General features: G+C 39.2%; 1 protein-coding gene across 1 annotated transcript; it reads left to right on the forward strand.

Annotated features, from left to right (window-relative positions):
- Nucleotides 1-640: 640 nt before the first annotated feature.
- FMO3 (flavin containing dimethylaniline monoxygenase 3) lies at nucleotides 641-23,993 on the forward strand. The gene is made up of 9 exons (XM_007088731.3): nucleotides 641-708; nucleotides 1,629-1,766; nucleotides 9,647-9,835; nucleotides 13,424-13,586; nucleotides 13,839-13,981; nucleotides 17,222-17,421; nucleotides 20,048-20,403; nucleotides 22,865-22,937; nucleotides 23,648-23,993. The coding sequence occupies exons 2-9, from the start codon at nucleotides 1,635-1,637 to the stop codon at nucleotides 23,991-23,993; spliced, it is 1,602 nt and encodes a 533-aa protein (XP_007088793.2). The 5' UTR covers nucleotides 641-708; nucleotides 1,629-1,634.
- Nucleotides 23,994-25,801: the final 1,808 nt, after the last annotated feature.

Raw genomic sequence — 25,801 nt, forward strand, 5'->3', positions numbered from 1 at the left:
CGATGGGGAACCAATTTTTAGCAATTTCGCTGTATTTCATGAGTGGGAGTTAGCTTGCTTGGTCCTAGCCAATATAATTTTACCTGGTAGTAATGGATCAATTTATTAAACTTGATCTTTTCCAGGATGGCACACTGTCCCAGAATCAAAGAAATACAAATTTGTGAAATCCAAGCCTTTGACCACAAAGGTCAAAAGAGAGAACGGGAGGAAGGAGCAGAGAACACCCATTTTCACTGCTGGGATATCTCAATTAAGCAGCTAGGTTTCTACAGTGTTAGGGGGCGCTACTATGAGATACCCCCCCCCCCCACTAAAATTAGGACCGAGTAAAATAAGGTAAACACAATAAGAGCAGAAAACTGCAGTCACCTGGGAAAAAGTGTCTGACTCCCAGCAGAGTATCCAGGAGTGTAAGCGGTGGATTATATTTACCTTGACTAAAGGGAAAGCAGGTGCCAGGTGGCCAGGAGACTGGGCAGAGCCCAGCCCACCCAGGGAATTGGTAAGAGGGCCATTAAGTGAGTTCCTCTTTAAAAGCAGTTCCTCCCCCCAAATAAAAAAAAATTAAATAAATAAAAGCAGTTCCTCCCATTTGCCAATAGCTTCCATGGAGTGCTAGTTCAGGGAAAACATTTTTCCTTCCAAACTGCCCAGACACCTGGGACAGGACTGAAACATAGAGGAGAAGGGAAGATAAAGAAAAAGGTAGAAAAGGGGAAAAGGAAGATATTATAATGGGCAGAGAGGGAGGTGGGAGGGATGGGTAAATGGAGAAGGGAATCTATAGTTCATAACAAATGTGGGCAGAATGAGAATGACATCTAATTTGTTAGATCTTTTTTTCCTAAGAATTAAGAATCATGATTCTTGTCATCCAAGTCTATGTCACTGCATATCTATGTGATTTTGTCTAAAAAGAAAAAAAAATAGAAGTAATAGTAAGACCTAAAGATAGTGTCAGAATCAGGAAAAGATTAGGAAATCTAATTTTTAAAAAAGAGAATGGAGGTTTGGGGTGGCAGTTAATGGAAGGAAGTTGTCATTAGATAAGAGACCAGACTTTTTTTTTTAATTGAGAAGGTGAAGAACATTGTAGGGGGGAATGAGGTGACTGCCTGGCATACTAAAATATAAATATGCCCTGATTTTCTTCCTCATTCAGTCTTATGTCAAAGTAGAAAGAAATTAATGTGTGTGCGTGTACACATACACGTGCATATTTGTTTCTTCATTCATATATACATACATGTTTGTGGGTATTGATGTGTGCATATGTGTTTTAGTTGTGAATCTCCTTATCTTTCTCATGTTCACTGTCTCTAGTAGAAAATCAATGACAAAAGGGCAAAAGCAAAAAGGATAAATACATATACTACACCATCAGTCTCTTAATTTTGGGGAGTTGACTAAAAGCAAAGCGCTTTTTTTGGAACAAAACATTGTCTTTAAAAATCAGAGAGAAATGCAAAATGTAGTTAGATTACTTAAAAAGGTTCTGATCTATTTTTTTTAATATTGCTTTCTTAGTGCAAAACAAAGGTTCTTATTAGGCCAAAGAGTGATTCAAAAAAAAAAAAAGTTTCAGCAATACTGTTGCTAGAAATGTTCCCTGGGTCTTTGCATAGGCAACCATGGGAAAGAGAGTGGCCATCATCGGAGCTGGTGTCAGTGGCTTGGCCACCATCAGAAGCTGTCTGGAAGAAGGACTGGAGCCCACCTGCTTTGAGAAGAGTGAAGATATTGGGGGCTTGTGGAAATTCTCGGTGAGTGGGACATCACTGCAGCAGACCAGGAAGTGGGGTGGGAAATGTCTGACAACACAATTCTGGAACACAGGCCTCCAAACCAACTGCCCCGCAGTTAGAATCCCTCTTAGGTTGGAATCTACAAAACACAGCATCAGAAGCAGGTTGAAAAGTTTCTTGCTTACTTCAGAAGTAAATGAGATAATGGGCTAGCTTTGAAGATCTCTGTGTACAGAATTGACCCCTGATAAACCATTAATAACTGAGCCACTCAGAAATAAAATCTGAGGGCAAATATTGTTTAGATTTATGTAACATAATCACATGAGTTCCTCACTTAAAAAACAATGACTGTTCCCATTCTTTTGTTGAGGTTACCAAAGGTCCACTTAGTGATTCAGACCACAGATTTTAAGGTTTCAGGTGCCAACTCTGGCTTTGCCAAAACCGTATAATTAATGAGACAGTTATAGGAGAACCAAGAAAAGGATACACTGATTTGAAGTTCTTCAATATCCTTTTGTCTCTGTGCATTCATAATAAGGACTCTGCCAGCAGACATGCCTCTATGCAGCCATTAAATCACTTTCTGTGTCGCCTAGCAACCATAACAGCAGGTGTGAGGGCCTTCCTGTGCCCCAGCTCCTTCACTGTCTCCAACTTAGGAACACTCACTAAGCCTACTCCATCTATCTTCTCCTTCTTCTCCTTCTCCTTCTTCTTCTTCTCCTTCTTCTTCTCCTTCTCCTCCTCCTCCTCCTCCTCTTCCTCCTCCTCCTCCAACTCCTCCTCCTCCTCCAACTCCTTCTTCTTCTTCTTCTTCTTCTTCTTCTTCTTCTTCTTCTTCTTCTTCTTTGTCTTCTTCTTCGTCTTCTTCTTCTAATAAACCATTCATATATGCAAATTTAAGAAGAGCAATAACCCTTTTTAAGCTACTATTTTCTCCTCAAGTACAAAATTAGTATTATATTTTATACCTCAATAAAAAAGTTTGCATTTAAGGAGACAGTGTCTATGACAACTCTTTAAATATTATAAGGATATGACAATTATTCTTATTAATACAGATATTTTCTGGGCTGTAAGGAATTATTGAAACTGCTTAATCTTGTATAATGTTGTGGCGCCTAATATATGTTGCTGAAATGTGCTGACAGGGCTTCAGATTAGCATACCGTTGACTCTTAGGGCTATTTTATTGAGGACTCTATATGCCAAATGCTTTTTCCCATTTAATTCAATCTTTGCAATAATGCTATAAGGTAGGTATGAGTTTTTCCCTTTTATAAATGAATCTGAAGCTTAGAAAAAGGAAAGAAAAGAAAGGAAATGGCAAATGGCTGGTAAATGGCAAAGACAAGATCCTGATTCAAGCTGGCTGTCTCTCCAGCCTGAGTGCTCAACCCCTCGGTAAACTGCGTGGCACAATTGCAGCATGTGGCCTATTGATCTGGCAGGATTTCTACAGGAATCTTAACCAATCCTTGTATTCCAACTTACTTTGCAAAACATCGCTAAAGAGAGACACTGATGATACAGCCTTTGAGAGCAGCCACATCTCTTGCTGCTCAAGAAAGCCTTTAAAATTTTATCCTGCCATCATAGAATGATAAACTACTCAGCTGCAAACATGTTTCTCTTCAAGAAAAAGATGAAAATAACATTTAAAAAATTTTTTAAAAAAAGGGGGCACCTGGGTGGCTCAGTCGGTTAAGCATCCAACTTCGGCTCAGGTCATGATCTCACGGTTTGTGGGTTCAAGCCCCACATCTGGCTCTGTGCTGACAGCTCAGAGCCTGGAACCTATTTCAGATTCTGTGTCTCCCTCTCTCTCTGCCCCTCCCCTACTCACGCTCTGTCTCCCTCTGTCTCAAAAATAAATAAACATTAAAAGAAATTTTTTTTAAAAAAAGAAAAAGATGAAAACCCCAGAGGGTGACACTGCAGGCCCAGAGGTTGGAATCTTGAAACATAGAGGGTTATTCCCAGGTCTTGAAACCCAATAACGTTGACCCTACTGGACTTCAAAATTGGAACTGGTAACTCCTTTCCTCCTCCCATTCTCTCCTTTTTGGAATGGGAACATCTATAACTGGTACCCAATGCCTGTTTCACTGCTGTACGTTAGTAGAAGAGAACTTGTTTTCTAGTTCACAGGTCCACAGAGGGAAAGGCATTTTGCAGATGGATCATACCCGGAGTCTCATCCATACCTGATTGAGATAATTTAGATGATGCAATTTGGGACTTTTGAGCTGATGATATATAGATAAGATTCAGGACTTGATTTAGTGCTGCAATGGATTGAGACTTTGGGGTGATGAGATGGGGTGAATGAATTTTGCATGTGGGATATATATGAATCTTTATGGGCCAGTGGACTGTGGTAGGCTGAACAAGTGAACAATGGTGCCCCCAAAGACACCAGATCCTAATCCCTGGAACTTGCAAATGTCCCTAATAAGGAAAACTAAGATATGATTAAGTTAAGAATCTTGAGATGGTGATATTATTCTGGATTATCTGGGTGAGCTGAAAATGCCATAACATATATGCTGATAAGGGAGAAGCAGAGGAGATTTGACACCCAGAGACAGAAGGGAAAAGGTAATGTGATCACCTTGGCAGAAAGAGAGCTTTCAAGATGTTATGCTGTGACTTCCACCTTCAAGATGGAGGAAGGGGCCATTAGCCAAGGAATTCAGGTGGCCTCTAGGCCCTGAAAAGGCCAAGGAAGGCTGGCATCTGCCAGAAGCTGGAAGGGGCAAGGAATGAGTCCTCCCCTAGAGCCCCTGGAATGAACACAGCCCTATGGATACCTTGATTTCAGCCCAGTGATACTGATTTCTGACTCCTGGCCTTTAGAATTGTGAGAGAATAGATTCCTGCTATTGTAAGCCATCGAGTTTGTGGTAATTTATAACAGTACACAGGAAACTAATATATTGGTTATTCAGTGTTCCCTAATTACCTCTGTGAGAGGGCCCACATTGCAGATGACAGCATCACTTACCATGTTTCTCAAATACCACTAAAAGCCTTACAGCTGTATGCCTTGAACTCATATTATGGAATTATATCATAAAGTCATTTTAATTTTGTATTTTCATTACCTTTAATTTCTAAAGTCAGCATTATATATTCTCTCAGCATTTTGTCTTCCTTCGAGAGGTATCCAAACATTTGTTAAGTGTGAAAAAATCATGGTACAGATCAAACTTTTGTAGCTGTTTCCTGGATCACTTCCCTAGGTCCTTCTCAAGCCAGAGTAACGTCTTTCCCTCACCTGTTTTGATCACTGAGAGAATTAAGTACTTTAGGACTAGGCCACAGGTCTAGGGGAAATCTCTTTCTGTCTCAGGAGATACCCAAACAATACATCAGTAAATTGTCTGGATTTGGACCTGAGGTTTCATGAATAAAGGCTCTTTTTTTCTGGTCACACAACCCTTTGTTCACTTCCCCTGAATTTATTCTACTCTGGATCATTTTTTTTTTAATGTTTAGTCTCTCCTTGTGTTGAGACTACCCAGCTTTCTAACCTCACCAAAAGCTACAAATCACAAAATTACTAGACAAAAATCAATCATTTTTATATATTTTAGAGTTAGCAAACTGGCTGCTTTTATACTGCAGCTGATCTATTTTATTTTAGCTATACAGTTTTTAAGATTTTAATCTAATATTTTACATAAAAATCTAGAAATCTGTCTTCTTTTGAAAAATCAGAAAATCAGGCAACACTGGATCTTCCCTTACTCATAGTAATAACTGGCCTCTTTTAGCCTAAATTTAAATTCTCTGTTTCACCATATTCATTTTTGCCCATTTCACTCATCTCTTGTAACTTCCTCTACACCTATAAAATTTGTCATGGCTTGATGCTATGTACAAACAGCAATCCTTTAAATTATGCGGAACAAAAGTCACCCCCATTTACAAAATTTTTCATCTCCTTCTTCATATAGTTTCATGATCCTTTTTGTTTAAGCAAACTTTCATGTGTATACTGTTATAATGGAAACATTGGTCATTGCTGAGCCACTTAGTGGATTCTGATTACATTTTCTTTCTTGAACACTTTTTGTTTTCACTGGAGTTAATAATCACCTGTATCCCTTGTTTAATTTTACAAATACTGTCTCTAATTCATCGCCCACACTCTCCCACAGAATTATGATTCTCCTTCCAGTATGTTTAAACATATCAGCGAGTCCATCAGCTTAATTCTTCTCTCAACTATCAAGGATAGTTCTTCTGGCCATCTTCTTTCCCTCATCAAGGCCACCTTGCCATTACCTGGGCAACCCTGTTTCCCTTGTTGTGCTACTATTTAATTTATTCTCTCCTTTTAGTAGAGTACATCCTCCAGTAGTTCTCTGAGAAATCATACATGTGAAATAAAAGACTACCTTGAATGTCTTATAATATCATTATTGGACCTGGGTTCCCATTTGATTTGACCAAGGCTTAGCTTTTGGCTTTCTTAGGTTTCTTAAGTCAGTTGTCATCATTCATCTACGTTGTATCTTCCAAGATGTGATTGCTGGGTTTTGTTTGTTCTTAATTTTCTCTCTCTCTCTCTCTCTCTCTCTCTCTCTCTTTCCACCCCCCCCCCCCACTGTGAGTTCAGACCTCTGATACTTCTACAGTCCTTTTAGTAAAGTTTTGGGTGAAAGAAAAGTTAAATGTATCTACATAATCTGTCATGTTTAATCAGAAGCTTGAATTACTTTTGTAATAAGAAAAGAACAAATCTACTTCCATAAATAAGCAGGGTTTGGCTCGTTGTTGACCACTCCCTCAAAAAAACCCTAGTATATTTAAATATGCAATTATTGACTCTGGAGCCATAAGAACTCTGGAAAGGTCTCATGAACTTTCTACCTGATCACCTTAAAATAATCAGTCTGTAAACATGAGCTCTGAGATGCATTTTATAACACTGAGTGGGAACAGTAAGATATCCATCATTAAGTTTAAAAAAAAAAAAGAGCAAGTCACAAATCACGTATTTAATTGATGTTGCAACTTCTTTCTCAGTAATCGGGGCTTTGGGGGAACCTAAGAAAAACTGAAGACCAACCAGCTAAACATTTCCAGGAAGACTGATTATCTTGGGGCAGCCAAAGTTGCAAAAGCACCCCCAGCCTGTCTCAAAGGTTTGCATTATTTTTATTCTATGAAACTCCTCCCTTAGTGTGACATTACCTAATGTTTCCCAACATTGGCTTGCTCCAGTACCTCACCTTTACCCTTGTATTAGCTTTCTATTGCTGTGTAACAAATTACTGCAAACTCGTCAACTCAAAACAACACCCATTTATTATCCTCAATGATGTAGGTCAGAAGCACAGTATGCTGGATTCTCAGCTTAAGGTTTCACAAGGCCAAAACCAAGGTGTTGACTCGGCTGGGCTCTTATCTAGAGGCACTGGAAAAGAACCTGCTTCCAAGTCCATACACGTTTGTGACTGAACTCAGGTTCGTGCTGATGTTAAGCGAAGGTCTTTGTTTCCTTGCTGGCTACGAATTGGGGATTCCTCTCAGCCCCTAAAGGCTGTCAGGCTCTTTGGTATGTGGCTACTTCCATCTTCAAAGGCAAGAACAGCAAGCTGAATTCTTTTCATGATCTGAACTGGCTTCTGCTACCAGCCAAATAAAATGTTCTGCTTTTAAAGAGATTATGTGTTTAGATGAAGCCCGCATGACAACATAGTCAATGGGAGTGATAAGATATTTATAGGTGTCACCCACACTCAAAGAGGAGAGGACTACACAGGAATGAGGGACAATGAAGGTCATTCTTAAAATTCTGCCTACCACATGACTTAGAAGTTGAGGGAACAATCGTAAGACTGTTGAGTGAAGCATATCACCAACCCTAAAACCCTTGCTCTGTCCTAGAAGATCTTCTCTCATCTTGGGAGTTTTTGATATTTTGCATGTTTTATCATAAGCACTAGTGGAGGTTATTAATGTTCGTTAATAGCCTAGACCGTAAGCATTAACTAGACTATTAATGCTCAGGTTACTTTTTTATATCTAGCATAAATAGGACAACAAACAAATATCCAAAATTTCATAGGGAGAAGCATAAAAGCATTCCAAGACAAAAGGAGTACCCCAAGTTTTCATAGCTCAATCTCCAGGTCTCTTTTGGATCATACTCAGTCTTTCAGATCACCCAAAACCTCTGGCTTTTTCCAAGATTGGATCTGGACTTATGGAGAAAAAGGACTTATGTGACTTGGGGCGGAGGAAAGCCAAACTTTCTCAAATTCAAACACAGGTCCTGGGACTGTTCTCTGGCCCTTCTAGTCTCTTGGTGTTCCTGTTTTGCTTGGTTATCATTCATGCTTATCCTTTAGGAATCTTAAATTGAACACAGTAGTTAATGAACTTGGTGACTGGCCTCTCGTAGCTTAGTCAGGCCAGTGGCCCTCCTTGCTGATTAAACCCCACTTGCCTATTATGAGCACATCAGATGATCCTCCCTGAGGTCCAGTCTTCCCATTGAGTTCCTGACCCAAAGAGTCCACTCTATAGCTGTCTACTCATATTCCACTTAGCCCCCTCCATGGCAACTCTCTGGTAGACTATCTGCTAAGAGTCTCAGATAAATTCTGCATCTCTTTGGGAGCAAGTGGGAATTCCTATGTTCTGTTCAAACTGAATGGGCTTAAGAGCACTAAATTAAGATCCTACCTCTTCCTAATCACTGCTACTTGACTACTGTGTCAACCTCCCCTTATCAGATTGGTGCAGGCAGAGCCTTTAAACTAAGTGAAATCTCACCAAAATTTCAAATGTGAAAACAAAAGCCACTCTGCCCTCAGTGTTCCCCTCAATTTTATCTGAGGTATATTAATCTTGGAATTTCAGCCCATAGAATAAACTTTAAGACCTAGGTGATTTACATCAACCTCTTTCCTGCCTCTATTCTCTTTTCTTCTACACAATCCTCCAAATATCACCCTTCCATTTTTTTTAAACCACTGTTTTTCAAACTGGAAACTATGACCCGTTCGTGTGGTATGAAATAAAGATGAATCAAACTACATTTCTAAGTGGAATGACTAGAAAATATCAGAATGCAATTCAAGTAGTTGGATATGATTTATTCATAAAACGTTTGGGTGTGTGTGTGTGTGCTGTGTTGCAATATAAAATATATTACTAATTACAGGTTGTGGTTAAAAACATTTGAAAACACTATTATAAACATAACCTAAGTTTTCTATGCCCTATGTACATGAGAAAATATTATGATCTAATTAACCAGAACTATCTCATGAAATGTTAAAGTGATATGTATTTTGATATGCATAGTTCTGTGGCATTAAGTTTTTGCACATTGTTGTACGATCATACCATCACCCATGTTCAGAACTTTTTTTAATCTTCCCAAACTAAAACTCTGTACCAGTTAAACAATCACTCCCCATTCTTCCTTCTTCCCAGCCCCAGGCAACCATTATTCTTTCTGTCTTTATGAATTTGATAACTCTGGATATCTCATATAAGTGGAATCATACAGTATTTATCCTTTTGTGACTGACTCATTTCACTTAGCATAATGTCCTCAAAGTTAATGCATATCATAATGTATCAGAAATTCTCCTTCTTTGATTCTAGTTATATATTCCTAAAAAGACATAATTAAATTTAAAATTTGTTTCCCTTAGAAAAGATGTTAAGAAATATATATTCTCCACATTCTAAGTTCCTTGATTGATGTCAAATTGTTTAAATAAAGTTAATTTATTCCTCATCTTCCTGAATTTACTTGTGGGTAAAGGTGACTTAAAGGAGTGATAATTATTTGGAACTGGCCATGACCATGGTAAGTGTACCTATTTACAAACTCTCTTTCATTTGAAACTATACATTTACAGGACCATGCAGAGGAAGGCAGGGCCAGTATTTACCAGTCTGTCTTTTCCAACTCTTCCAAAGAGATGATGTGTTTCCCAGATTTCCCATATCCCGATCACTTCCCTAACTTTATGCACAACAACAAGATCCAGGAATATATCACTGTATTTGCCAAGGAAAAGGACCTCCTGAAATACATACAATTTAAGGTAAGATGCTATCAAAAGATTAGATCGGGGCATAACTGTGAGGAATTCTATATTTATTTTCAGATTCTTACTTGTTCTTTTCAGTATCTTTCTTAGATGTCAACATTTTTTAAAAAAATTTTATTTATTTTTGAGAGAGAGAAAGACAGAGCATGAGCAGGGGAGGGGCAGAGAGAGAGGGAGACACAGAATCTGAAGCAGACTCCAGGCTCCGAGCTGTCAGCACAGAGCCTGATGCAGGACTCGAACTCACCATGAGATCATGACCTGAGCTGAAGTCAGACTCTTAACCTACTGAGCCATGCAGGTGCCCCTTGGTTGTCAACATTTTTAAGAGTGTGGCCTCCCTGACCCCAGATTTAGAGAATACATTGGAAATTTACAAAATACCACATACCATATTTAGACTAAAATGCCATTAACTTAGATATCAATAAAGGGAAACATAAATGTAAAACAGCCGTGAATTTATAAATGAAAAACTCCTTTTTTTTCTAAACAATTTATGGGTCAAAGAAGAAATTAAAATAGAAATTTTAAGATATTTAGATCTGAATGATAACTTAAATTCTACATATCAACACTGTGGAAAGCGTAGAGACCAAAACTTTAATGAAAATTATAAGCTTAAATGATTATATTAGAAAATAAGAAAGTTGAAAAACTAACAAGATAAAGAAATTAGGAAAATAAAAACAGAATAAGCCCAAAAGGACATAGAATGAGCAAGGTAGTAAAGAGAACTTAATGAAATTTTAAAAACATCTTATGATGATTGAAAATTCATCCTTCGAAAAGCCAAAAAAACAAACAAAATAAACAAACAAAAACAAATAGCTGACAGTTTGAGGAAAAAGGAACAAAGATACAAACAAATAATATTAGAAACAAAAACAATGGATAAAACTGATGCAGATGAAAAAAATATATAACAAGAAAACTATAAAAGCATTGCCAAATAATGTTTAAATTGGTTAAATTTTAAAATCTTTTTTATTTTAAACTTTCCAAAACTCGCATAAAAAGAAGTAGAAAGTCTGAATAGTCCTTGGTAACTTAGAGTTCTTTTGACTCAGAAACTAAAATTTTACCCATTAAAAAAATATTCTATAGGTAGTTCCAAATTTACAATGAACAAACTATTTCAATATTTTATAAACTCTTCCAGAGACTAAAAAATAAAGTATGACTTCCAAACTTATCCCATGACATTATAACCATGACATCAAAAGCAGACAAGATTAATAGGAAATAGGAAAATTATAGGCATAGCTCCCCATGAAAATTGGTGGGAAAAAAAAAAACCTTCAAAAATGAATTCAGCAAAATATTTTTAAAAATTAACTATCTTCATTGAGATAAATTTGGGCTAAGGATACAGAGAATTTTAATATCATGCAACATAAACATGTAACTCAGTATAAAACCCTGTTACAGGAAGAAAACCATACATTTACCAAATTCTGAAAAGTAAAATTTAACATCTATTTCTACATAAAAGAAAGAAAAAGAGAAAAGCAAAGAAAAAAAGTTTCACCAGACTAAGATTAGAAAGGAATTTTCTTGACCCATGGAAACATACAAACATCTTAAATCTGCACTGTTCAGTATAGTAATCACTAGCCCAAAATTGAGATGTACTAGAAGCATAAAATAACACCCTGGATATCAAAGTCTTATTATGGAAAGGAATGTAATATACCTATTAACAATGTTTATGTAGGTTACTTATTAAAACAACAAAACATCAGATAGATTGGATTAAATGATACATTTTTTTCTATTTTAATGTGACTACTAGAAAATGTTTAATTACATAAGTTGTTCGTGTCATATTGCTACTGGACAGTGCTGTGCTAAAGAGTGCAGAGTTGGAATCATTTCCTTTAAAATCCAGAACAAAACAAGGATTCTTATTATTACTACTTCTTTTCAAAAGTCTTAAGAAATTTAAGAAACAGTACGACAAGTAAAGAAAAATAAGTAAAAGGAATGACAACCAGAAAAAACTGGTATTCATCACAGATGATATGACTTTCTATATGGAAAACCCAAAAGAATCTAGAGATTAATTACTAGGTTTAATAGCAATTAATATAATAATATTGGGCAAGGTGGTAATATATAAGATCAATATATACAGATCAGTTGCATTTCTGTAAACCAGCTGCAACAAACAGAAGATATAACCCAAAAAGGAACCATAAATAAATTCATAATCCCAGAGTTATTCTAAACAAATGATATGCAAGACCTCATGAATTTATAAGTGCTTGTTTTGTTATATTTCATAAATAACAAAGATATTATACAGATATGAGTAGACATATTGTTTATTTTTTTATTTTATTTATTTATTTTTTTTAATATATGAAATTTATTGTCAAATTGGTTTCCATACAACACCCAGTGCTCATCCCAAAAGGTGCCCTCAGTACCCATCACCCACCCTCCCCTGCTGAAAGGGCAGATAGACATATTGTTTAATATGAATGAGATGCTATACATAATAAAGTTGATAAGAACAATTCAACTCTTGATCTCAGGGTCATGAATTCTAGCCCCACAGTGGATGTGGAGCCGACTTTAAAAAAAAGAAAGAAAAAAGAACAATTCATATCAAATAGAGATTCTCTTTCCAATATAACCAGAGGAATTGAAAAAAAAATTTGAAGAGGAAACATACCAACCAACAGGCAGCCATTCAGCTGTGAATAAATATTTATTGATAATCTAATCATGTGTGACTCAATGTATGGGCCAAATAGCATTAAGATCACCTGGGAACTTGTCAGAACATCAAATTTTCATGTCCTGTGCCAGACCTACTAATTCAGAATATCTAGGAATGTGGCCCAGGAGTCTGTTCTTTGACAACCTTTCCAGGTAATCCTTGTGCACACTAAAATTGAGAACTTATGCTATGAATATAGACAGTATCTTTCACTCCAAGACAACAATGATATTAAAAAATATCACCCAGCCACCCAGGCACCCCAGGAGGTAGTTGTTACTACAAAAACTATCATCCTGGGGTGCCTGGGTGGCTCAGTCGGTTAAGCGTCCGACTTCAGCTCAGGTCATGATCTCGCGGTTTGTGAGTTCGAGCTCCGCGTCGGGCTCTGGGCTGATGGCTCAGAGCCTGGAGCCTGCTTCGGATTCTGTGTCTCCCTCTCTCTCTGCCCCTCCCCCGTTCATGCTCTGTCTCTCTCTGTCTCAAAAATAAATAAACGTTAAAAAAATAAACAAAAAAACAAAAAACTATCATCCACTAGATTACTCAGTATGTGTGGTACATGCCAGTTGTAAGCTGTGATTAAATTCACATCATATCTCCAAGAGGGGAGTCACTCTGGTCTGCAGAACATATTGGTTATGCACAAGAAGCCATGTGAGGACAAAAATATATATTTACCATTTCATGTTTGATTTTCTTGAATTTTAAATTCATAATATGTACCTTAAGAATGAATTAAGTATTTTTCCTAATCCAATGTTAACGATTTTTTTCCATACTATTCTATCAAGTTGGTGCCAAATCTAACTGTTAGCATAGAAAAGAAGTCTGTCTTTCTCTATTTCTTTTAGACACTCGTATCTAGTGTAAATAAACGTCCCGATTTCTCAGTCACCGGCCAATGGGATGTTACCACTGAAAGGGATGGTAAAAAAGAATCCACTATCTTTGATGCTGTATTAATTTGTTCTGGACACCACGTGTACCCCAACCTACCAAAAGAGTCCTTTCCAGGTAAGGGTGAAATTTAGGCTGCCATCTATACATTTGGCACGAATGACTATCTTGATCATGTTTTTTAAATATATATATATATATATATATATATATATATATATGATTAAATTAACATATGCTTCTATTCTATGTAATATTCCTGGAGTGTTGAAGTTCCATATCATTCTGACTGCATTCACCTACAAGCCTTTTATAGCGGATTTTTAAATGGAAACCAAATGACTCATATGTTTCCCACTTTTCACTCAGGACTAAAACTTTTTAAAGGCAAATGCTTCCACAGCCGGGAATATAAGGAACCAGGAATCTTCAAGGGGAAGCGAGTCCTGGTGATTGGCCTGGGAAACTCGGGCTGTGATATTGCCACAGAACTCAGCCGCACAGCTAAACAGGTACTGTTTCTCAGGTACTCGGGGAACTATCTTTAAAGGAACAGAAATAGTTACCACTGGAAAGACGTGTTAGGAAACCGGGGGCAGGGGAAGCAGCAGGGCACAGGGCTCTTGACAGGAAGACTAAGTAGTGTTTCTTTTATCTCAGCTTCCCTCCACAATAGGTGAGGTTTTCAATAGTTTGGTCTGACAAAGGCAGATTATCAGCAGGGAGTGAGGTCATTCAACAGTCTTCTTCAGGACGTTTGGTGTCTAACAGCTGTCTAATCAATTCCTCCAAAGCTAGTGTGGATGTAGGGTTAAGGTCATGACTCTGATACTCTTGGGTCAAGTCCTTCAATCCCTCCAAGTGTCAGTTTTCTCATAAAGATAAATAAAACATAAAAAGAGAATCTACTTTGCGATTTTGGTAAGGAGTCAAAGCATTTAATTCTTTAAAAGTGTTTATTTTTGAAAGAGAGACAGAGTGCCAGTGGGGGCAGGGGCAGAGAGAGGGAGACACAGAATTTGAAGCAGACTCCAGACTCTGAGCTGTCAGCACAGAGCCCGACGCGGGGCTCCAACCCATGAACAGTGAGATCATGACCTGAGCGAAGTCAGATGCCTGACTGCCTGAGCCACCCAAGCGCCGCAGGAGTTAAAGCATTTAAACATGATTTCAGCAATACCGAGTTCTATAGTCATTCATGCATACAGTCATCCCCATAGTTATTTGTTGAGGGCCTACTATGTGCCTCGACAAATGCTTAACCAAGCACTGGCTTGGGTGCTGGAGAGAAAGCGGTGAACAAAACAGGCAGGACACCCACCCCAGAACTGAGTCTAGGGTGGAAAACAGACATTAAAGAAGTAAATGCACAAATAATTTGAAAATTGCGAAAAGTGCTAGTAAAGAAAGAAAAAGCATGCTGTAAGAGTGGATAATCAGGGTGAGCTGCCTCAGACAAGAGTGGAAAGGCTCTTTTCAGCTGATGACATTGAAACTGAGGACTAAAAGTTGAGGAAGGGGCTCAGTGTCAGCAGAGGACTCCAGGAACAGAAGACCAGGGGGGAGGGGAAGGGGAAAAAAAAAGAAAGTTACAGAGAGGGAAGGAGGCAAACCATAAGAGACCCTTAAATAGTGAGAACAAACTGAGGGTTGATGGGGGGTGGGAGGGAGGGGAGGTGGGTGATGGGCATTGAGGAGGGCATCTGTTGGGATGAGCACTGGGTGTTGTATGGAAACCAATCTGACAATAAATTTCACATAAAAAAAAAAAAAGAAGAGGATTCCAGGAAGAAGGTCTTGAAGCAGGAAGAAGCTTAGAGTCTCAAGAAACTGAGGAAAGACCCCTTTGCTGCAACTCAGTGGGTCTGGAAAAGAATGGTAGAAGGAGAGGTTGGAGAGGAGATGGAGTAGAGGTGATACAGGGCCCATAAGGTCACGGGAAGGAGTTTGAACAAACATTCCCTACTAGCCTTGAAAGATTCTAGAAGCCCACAGACAGGAATCTTTTTCTTTTTTTTTAAATGTTTATTTATTTTTGACAGAGAGGGAGAGACAGAGCATGAGCGGGGGAGGGGCAGAGAGAGAGGGAGACACAGAATCCGAAGCAGGCTCCAGGCTCTGAGCTGTCAGCACAGAGCCTGACGCGGGGCTCGAACTCACAGACTGCGAGATCATGACCTGAGCCAAGGTCGGACACTCAACCACCGAGCCACCCAGGCGCCCCCACAGACAGGAATCTTCTCTCTAGATGCTATGCCTACTGATGTGATAGCATCCTCAACATAAGTCTATTTTAAATGATGGTATTGCCATGAGTGAAGCAAGGAGGTCATGACAGGATAAATGGCATAAAAATATACTCCTATTTGCCTGCTCATACCAGACAGCATAGAGACACAGAGAAGTCAACTTTGTGTCCCCTCTCCTCCAAGAACTTCAAATGTGCTTGGGAAAATAATACCTCCATAGGATATAAATTAAACATAACCTCAAGAGTTAAGTGGAAAGCCTAACAACCTAACAACAGCACAAGAGGCCACCAGGACAAAGGCTGCCCCCGGTGATTCAGGAACTAACCGCTCTGATCATGGAACTGGAGGCCTCACCAAGTGGGCAGATCTGCACCAGTCCTAGAAGGATATTTATGAGTCATATGGTTGACGAGGTAGCAAAGGGAGTTCTTGCAGGGCGCCTGGGTGGCTCGGTCAGTTAAGCAGCCAACTCTTAATTTCGGCTCAGGTCACGATCTCATGGTTCATGAGATCAAGCCGCCCGTCGGGTTCTGCGCTGACAGGGAGGAGCCTGCTTGGGATTCTCTCTCTCTGCCCCTCCGCCACTCACACTCTGTCTCTGTCTCTGTCTCTCTCTCAAAAATAAACACACATCTAAAAAAATTTTTTTTACGCATTGGATGCTTAACCAACGGAGCCACCCAGGTGCCCCGATAAAAAAAATTCTGCAAAAATGCCTGAAAAACTATACCATTAGGGATGATCGTGACAGAAGGGGAGGAAAGGAATGCATCCTCCATGTCAGGCAATGGTGGTCGTACTGCATGGCTAGCACACTGCATCGGCTCTCCCACAGATTTGATGTGGCGGGTACCTATTATCTCCATCTTACGAATAAGGAAACTGAATATTAGAGAAGTTAAAGGAATTTGCCACAAATCACATTAGTAGTAAGTAGGAGAGCCAAGATTTGAGCCTATGGTTTTCAGATGCCAGATGTCTTTCTTCCCTTCTTTCAGGATGGGGAAAGGCATTTTAAGTGCCTATTCGGGGGTCATAATTGCTTGGTTGTAGACAATGGTTACCAGCTAAGCACTAGAGGAAATGGGATGAGAATTTAGGTATTGGGCACCTCCATCAGAGGAGATGACAGGGTGGTTGGTCCTGAGATGTAGACAAGATGCAGGAAATTTACTTGGGAGATGAGAGAGCCAAAGGAAGGATGCTTTCCTTTACACTACTCCAAAGCTACACTTCTGACTTGTCCCCAGTTGGGATGAGAGACCAGGTATCAAACAGTCACTGAAGGCAAGAAATACAGAAAGGGCATAAGACTTTGGGTGAGGCCCTCTTTTCAACCAAAGCAATTCTTAAAGAGGGCTGACAGCCGAAAGCCATGAGACAACACTCACACTAGCTGCTGTGACAACTCCCCAACTCCCCTCAGACCCGAGGGACACACCACAATACCCACTACAAACAGTCACTGCTCTAATGGTTAAAAATTGCTGTTTTTTTAAGGTCATCATCAGTTCCAGAAGTGGCTCCTGGGTGATAAGCCGGGTCTGGGATGATGGTTATCCATGGGACATGGTGTTTGTCAATCGATTTGAAACCTTCCTCAAGAACAACTTGCCAAAAGCCATCTCTGACTGGTGGTACAAGAAGAAAATGAATGCAAAATTCAAGCATGAGAACTATGGTTTGATGCCTTTAAATGGGTAAAGCAGAGTTAAATATGATATGCCTGTTACTTGCATTTCAGTGTCAACAATTCACAATGTGTGTTGTTGTAACTCCCAAACCAACCAAAATAATATTAGTGAAGCAATCATGTCTCACATTTCAGAGGATGAAGAACTGCAAACATTTGGAGTTATTTCCCATTTCACAATCCTCCCTCCCATATTTGCACAGCTGGAAAGTTATACACGTCCCTAGAGTCCCTAGAGAATTAGTCCCTAGAGTAACGATAATATTTGACATGTTTTAAGCACTTAATGCAGCCCAGCAAGGCTCTCACGTGCATTATCTCATTTTATCCTCACAACAATTACTACATCTCTATTATAATTCCCATTTTAAAGATGAGAAACTGAGGTTCAATGTAGTTACTAACTTTGCCAAAGTCCCATAGGCAGAAGGCAGAAGCAGTATTCAAAATGAGCCCAGATCTGCTGACTCCAGAGCTTCTCGCTCTCAGCCACCTTGCTCTCCTGCCTCTCACTTCATGGAAAAGTTCAGTTAAGCAAAGCAAGGCTTTCCCTGTGCTGCACTCTCACCACCCACCCTTAACAGAGTCCTCCCACTGCAATGTGGTCACAATGTCTGCTTCTTCAGCCTCCTCCTCACTCTTCCCTATCATATCCCCCTAGATATAACCCTCAGGCACATAAGAAATTACCTTGACATGGAGTGAAAACTCCAAATTATAAACTGTTTACATCAAAGTTAACTTATTCAACAAATATTTATTAAGGGTTTATTGTGTGTCACGTCCTATATTGAGCTCCGTGACTGTAGTTGTGAAAAGACACTCAAAATCCCTGTCTTCACGAGCTTACCTTCTGGCAGTGGGAAACAGACAGGAGACAGATAGCAGAAGACCATATGCTGATGTGTACTATGAAGAAAAGAACAAAGAAGGCAGAGGTGATGGGGAGAGCTGCCAGCATTCCCAGAGGAGGCCTCACTGAGGAGGGGACTTTTAAGTAAATCCCTGAAGGAGCTGAGGAACTGAGCCAGGGGAGTGTCTGGGGGAAAGTATTCCAGAGGAAACAGTTAGGGCATTGCCTCTTCAGGGCCATGACTGCCATGTTCAACGAACTGGCGTGTTCAATGGACTTCTCTCCATGGGGAAAAGAGGATGGGGAGAGTAAGAGTAGTAGGAGATAAAACCAAAAGACATCAAAATGGCCAGATGGCATTGCACCTTGTAAGCCATTGTAAGGACACTGGCTTCTACTCTAAATGCAATGGGAAGCCATAACAAGCATCTGACAAGATCCAAGTTAATTTGAAGAAATCACTCTGGACCTGTGGTCATCATTCAGTGTATAGAGGTAGGTCAAGGAAGGAAGCAAAAAGACTAGTTAAGAAGCTATTGTCAAAAACCCAGATGACAGAGGCTGGTGGCTTAGACTAGGCTTGTTAGCAGCAAGTGCTCAGAAATGGTCAGATTTGGGATATACTTTAAAGGTAAACCCAAATAGGATTTTCTGTTAGGTTGGCTAACAGATGTGAGAACAAGAAAAGAGTTCGGAGATGTATTCCAAACTCTTGAACTGAGCAAGGATGCGAGGGTGGAGTTGACAGTTTTTATGGGATGTGGAAGACCGTGGGAGAAGCAAAGTTTAGTTTGAAACATCTCAAAATTGAAAGGCCTATGAGTCATTGTGAGTCATCATTGTAGAAGAATGTTGAGCAGGCTTGTGATACACAAGACAAGAAAGACTCAAACCATAAGTTAAAAATGCAGATTCACCAGAGTATAGATAGTACTTTAAGAAATGAAGCCAGATGACATCTCTTGAAAGGTGAATGTAGATGAAGAAGACAAAAGGTCTGAAGGCTGAGTCCTGGGGCATGTCATTGTTCAGAGAGAGGTCAGGAAGAGGAGAGTTCAGTGGGAGACACTAATAAAGAATAGCAGGTGGATAGGAAGGGACTTGAGAGAGTGATGACCTGGAAGCAAAATGAAGGCAGTGTTTCAAGAAGGAGGAAACCATCAACTGTGTCCAACGCCGCTGATAAGTTGAGTAAGATGACAAGTGACAATGGATCATTGGATCTGGCAGTTTGAGGATCTTGGTGGCCTTGACAAGAGCAGGAGGCTCATACCTCACCCTCTATTAGAAACCCGGCTAGGATCTTTGTCTTATTTCCATCTCCCAATGACCCGAGGTGGGCATAACAGTTACTGCTGCTCCAGATGAGAAAGATGAAGCAAGATAAATTAAGAAACTTTCATTTGATCAAGGTTCACAGCTAATAAGAAGTGAAGAAAAAAATCCAAATACCCCCGGACCCTGATTTAGGATCTTTCCTGACAAAGCTTTCACAGGGGATAGGGCTCGGGTGATTAATTCTGAGATCTGGAGCTCTGTGGGAGAGAAAAGATCACAGGAAATAGAGAAAGGAGTGGCAAAAGGCAACTTTTCTTAATTCACAACATTGCCTTACTTCAGTTTCGTTCTTCAGTCATATTGGTGACACTCCATGGCACAAGAAAAAAATCTTGGGTAGTTTTCTCCTTCCTTCTTAATTGATTATTAATTAATCATTATGGACCAATAAAACAAAGAGGAAATATTACCGTTCTAGTGGCTGTCTCTATTTTCCATACAGAACCCTGAGGAAAGAACCTGTGTTTAACGATGAGCTCCCAGCCTGCATTCTGTGTGGCACAGTGTCCATTAAGCCTAATGTCAAAGAATTCACAGAGACTTCGGCCATTTTTGAGGATGGGACAGTGTTTGAAGCCATCGACTGTGTCATTTTTGCAACAGGCTATGGTTATGCCTACCCCTTCTTTGATGAGTCTATCATTAAGAGCAGAAACAATGAGATCACCTTGTTTAAAGACATTTTCCCTCCATCACTGGAGAAGCCAACCCTGGGAATAATTGGTTTGGTCCAGTCCCTTGGGGCTGCCATTCCCACAGTTGACCTGCAAGCTCGCTGGGCAGTAAAAGTAGTAAAAGGTAAGTAGACAGTGGTGCCTAGGTGGCTCAATTGGTTGAGCATCCGATTCTTGATATCAGCTCAGGTCTCAGTCTCATGGTCGTGAGTTCAGCCCCCATGTTGGGCTCTGTTCTGACAGAAAGGAGCCTGCTTAGGATTCTCTCTCCCTCTCCCTCTGCCTCTACCTGGCTCATGCTCTCTCTCTCTGTCTCTGTCTCTCTCTCAAAAATAAATAAATAAACTTTTTTTTTTTAAAAAAAGGTAAGTATACAAACAAGGTCACCAATGGGGAAGATGGATGCCAATAAAAATGCCTTTGAGTCTTTGTGAAAACAATCATCCTAATAACAAGGGGAAAATTCTAGGTCCCATCTGGTTTTGAATCTATAATTCTATATTTTTAGTATTGTATTTTATAGGCAATTAAAAAATATTACATTGGATTATCATATGCAATATTACAAGATATTATTCAGGGACTATTTTGTGATTTATAACTCCTTAAAGTGGTTGACTTTCATTAAACTTAAGAACACCGGAGCTTTTGGTCTTAAATGCATGACAATTTTATAAAATTATGATTTCAAAACTCAATAGAATGACATTGCTTAAAAGGTTCATAAGAGATGTTTCCAAGCCAATATCCAGCCAGCTTCCAATATCCACACTCATGGAAGAAATTATGATTGCTGGAAAGGCAGTGTTTTTTTTGTTCTTTTTCCTTGCCGTGTGTCCGATAAGAACAAGCAATGGATCATTAGAAGCAGAAAGTACTAGATGTAGTAGATGACCAGTCTCTAAGGTAGGGAAATACTGAGTTCCTGTATTAAAAAATAATAATAACAACAACAAACTTGATTGGGGTCAGGTATGGAAAGCAGTCAGCATCCTCCAGCAGAAGATACGAGGATCAGATTCCCACCAAGGTTTAAATGCAGGCGTGCGAAGATTCAAATCATAAAACCAAAAGTCCGTGGTTAAAGAAATTGAATGTGCAAAGTTTGTTTGGTCCTAGAGGTATAAAACTTCTGGAAAGAGATTTTAGCAGGCCTACTTCCTTCGAAGCCCTATGTAAGGCTTCCAGTCCTACTTGACATGCTGGAATTTAAATGTTCTTTTATACAGGAGGTTGGAACCTTCCACTAGGTATACTGAGACACCTTTCATCCCCCAGGCTGTCACCCACACCATTGCAGTCATGCATATCAGTGATCTCTTTAAATCTCCTTCACTCTTTCATCCAAGGCAGAAATATGTTGCAGTGTGAATGTTGCACCAGTGAGGCAGCAGCCAGGAAGGTGATGACAAGAAATCCCACTAGGAATAAAGTAAGCTTAAGGTTCAAGGCTCAGGGAGACTGGCATTAGAGGGTAGGACACTTATTCTGTTAAGATAAATTGTAATCTGGGCTCTGAAGAAAGGAGGCAATGATCCAAGGCAAACACTCAGCCTAAGGAGAAATGAATGATAAAGCAAATAATTCAATTTGGGGGAACCCAAGTACCAGGACAGAGGGGCCAGTTACAGGCAACCCAATGATAGTAGCTGGTGGGCTACTGAGCAGAAGCTCTTCCTTCTTGATCTTCCTTCTGCCCAAGGACAGAATAGGTTCCAAGTTTTGGAACAAGGCCATACCTAAAGAGGCTGTTCAAGTGACCCTATCTGTAAGGTTTGCAGGAACAGGAAGTTAGGCAATCATGGTATGTTTCTGAGCAATCAGATCTGGGCATTCTAGTCTTGTTCAAGGTGATCCCAAAATTACCAAAGAAACCACCCTAAATTTGAAGTATCTCTGGGCTCAAAAGAATGTTTTGGTATGGGTTTCAGAGAAGTGTGCTAACTATTCCAGAATGAGCCTGAAATCCTAGAGCAGTCCCAGCTCGGATCTGGTCTCTAGGGGCTTGCCCATGTTCTTGGTGACTTGTGCATAATCCATATCCTCCGTCTCACCTAGGAACTGTTGGCTCTTCAGAGAGAAACTTGGGGCTTGACTAAATTCTACATGTTATGTGTTGGAAATTCCTTTTTCTGACAAAGGAGGATAGTTTCCTATGAAGTTTTTTTTTCTTATATCTTAAAAAAGAGATGCCAATTTACCTTTGGCTATAAACTATTAGATAACATTCTTTAAAAAATACTGCTGAGAGACTAGAATATAATCCTTGAAACTGATTTTAAACATCTTCTAACTTGTTTAAACAGCAAAGATACAAAGATAAAATGCTATATGGCTCTTGGTTTTTAATTATGTGACATCTCAATTCTGAGAAGACTGGAAATGACTTGTGTATTTCTCTCAAAATGACTGCCTGTTGATTGGCTCAGGATTTTACTTTGCTAGACAATGACCCCCCCCCAAAAAATGGAAATACTGATGTGATTCATAACCCATTATTAAGAAGAAAACGTTGCAGGCTGATCTTATGCCAGACTTATTTAACTATTTTCATATCTTTCCCTTTATCTTTTCTTTTGTTTTAGGAACTTGCACTTTGCCTTCTATAACAGACATGATGAATGATATTGATAAAAAAATGAGGGAAAGGCTCAAATGGTAAGAGCATCTATTGTAAAGAGGGTCTATGGTTTCCATAAAAAAAAAATGTGAATACTTGGAACTACTCTAGTCTTACATGGTCCAGGGTGAGGTCATTAGCACGACAGCTATGAGCTAAATTCATCCATTCCACAAGTATTTATGAAAGATTTCCTTTGCACTTGACATGGTACTCGGTCCTAATCCATCCCTCCATGGCTCCTGCAATATAGCACAGAAAGAAGACCCAGAAAGGATTAGAAATCAGAGGAGTCTGGGAGTGCATGAATGTGGGCTCCTATTTTCCAGTCTATAAATCCTGTAAGATACAGAGGATGCCCTCCAAATGGATGGCTCTAATGAACATGAGTCAGCAAATGAGAATAGTCAGGATAATTGAGCTCTAGTCCTATCTCTGTCACTAATTAGCTCAGTGGCCATGCATGAACTTCATGAGTAAGAGACAATTTCCACTTATGAACGGGGATAAAAATGCCTTTCAGTTACTGTGCAGTCTTGGGAAATGTCCAGTTGAGGTCGGTATGCAAATCTCTTGGAAAGCTACCAAAGCACAGAATAAATGAGCAAGGTCCCCTTACCAACACAAGGGATTGACATTGATTCCCTCTGATAAAAAGCTGTGAGGCATTTTCCCCTGTTCTTGTTCCTGTGAGACGTCCTACATAGAGCTTCAGTATCCACAGTCCTATTTCCTCTCCCACCTCTAGGTTTGGCACCAGCAACACCATGCAGACAGATTATATTAATTACATGGATGAGCTTGCCTCCTTCATTGGGGCAAAGCCCAACATCCCGTGGCTGTTTCTCACAGATCCCAAATTGGCTGTGGAGGTTTTCTTTGGCCCTTGCAGCCCATACCAGTTTAGGCTGGTGGGCCCAGGGAAGTGGCCAGGAGCCAGGAAGGCCATCCTGACCCAGTGGGACCGGACCCTGAAACCCATGAAGACGAGAGCGGTTGGAACTCCCCTGAAGCCTTGCTTGCTTTGCCGTTGGGTCAGGCTTCTTGCTCTTCCCCTTCTGGTTGTTGCTATTTTCCTGGCTTGGATCCAATGATCATTCTCCCCAAGATGTTGAAAGTTACTGAGAATACCTGGGGCGGGGCGGGGGGGGGGGGGAGAACTTTTCTATTTAAAAATTAAGAATTTCACACCTCCTACTTCCCTATTCAGCAGGCATTAGTCAGTAAAGCATTACTATTTCTAGGCTTTTAAATAAGCCTCTTTAAGAATCATGCCATGACCTAAAGAGAGCATTAATCATTTCTTTTTAGGTTCCACTAACATTTCATAATCAGAACTGTGGTCTTCATCTCTAACCTCAATTGTCTCCTGAAACATTTTGACATAGTTCCTCTCCTCCTTTACACAAGGTTTAAAATACATACTTCAAATCTAAACAAAAATCAAATTCAGCAGAGTAGTTGTAATATTCTCAGGCCACCTCTACAAACCATTTGCAGGAGGCTCAAGAAGGGAATTTGGCTATTAATTCTATTTTTGTGTTATGCCAGATCCTCTAGGCAATATGTCCTGTTCCTGGGCCTCCATAGCATGGAGACCTGGTTTATAATGAAAATTAACAAGAAGTAATTCATCATATTTATATTCTCAACAAGGACACAAACATAGCAGCAAAATAATACCAACAAGGAGTAGAACACCAAATATACCGTTAGCTGAATGAAAAGTCTTCAAATATTTAGCCAAAGTCATGACAAAAATTTAATACTGCCTTTATAACATGAGCTTCTGGAGTATCAGCATAAATCTAAAGTTTTGCTTTTTAGGGGCATCTGGGTGGCTTAGCTGGTTAAGCATATGACTTCAGCTCAGGTCATGATTTCATGGTTTGTGAGTTCGAGCCCTGCTTCGGGCTGTGTGCTGACAGCTGGGAGCCTGGAGCCTGCTTTGGATTCTGTGTCCCCCTCTCTCTCTGCCCCTCCCCCACTCATGCTTTTTCTCTCAAAAATAAATAACTAAATGTTAAAGTTTTATTTTTAAAAGTATTATTAGATTTCATAGTTAAAATTTTAATAGTTAAAAGTTTTAAGTTTGACATTATAGAGTAGATAAAATAATCTGGCAGTGTCATCAGTTACCAGAGGCCTCTATAGGTGGTTACACCACCTATTTCTTACTACATGTTCACTTCTGAGGCCAGTGGAATGGCAAGATAGTAGATATATGTTAGATAGATAGATGATAGATAGATAGATAGATAGATAGATAGATAGATTATACATTATAGATTATAGATAGATTATAGATTAGAGATTAGAGATAGATAATAGATGATTGATAGACAGATAGATAGATGATAGATAGATAGATAGATAGATAATAGATGATTGATAGACAGATGATAGATAGATAGATAGATAGATAGATAATAGATGATTGATAGATGATAGATAGATAGATACATAGATGATAGACTGATGATAGATAGATAGATGATAAATAATAGACAGATAATTGATTAGGTAGATAGATAGATGATATATTGATGATAGATAGATAGGTGATAGATAATAGATGATTGATTAGATAGATTGATGATAGATAAGTAGATAGATAGGTGATAGATAATAGATGATTGATTAGATAGATAGATGATAGATAGATGACAGATTGATGATAGATAGATAAATACACAGCTAGATGACAGATAATAGATGATAGATACATAATAGATAATAGATTATAGATAGATGATAGATAATAGATTATAGCTAGAGATAGAGATGATAGAGATAGAAATAGATAGAGATAGTTAGAGATAGAGATAGAGATAGAGATCTGTAAGAAAGGGGCAGGAGACCACATTTTTCTGTAATACTTTGTTCTTTTTATTTTTAATTC

Source organism: Panthera tigris, chromosome F3 (assembly GCF_018350195.1).
Source record: "Panthera tigris isolate Pti1 chromosome F3, P.tigris_Pti1_mat1.1, whole genome shotgun sequence".
In the NCBI taxonomy this organism is placed as follows: Eukaryota; Metazoa; Chordata; class Mammalia; order Carnivora; family Felidae; genus Panthera; species Panthera tigris.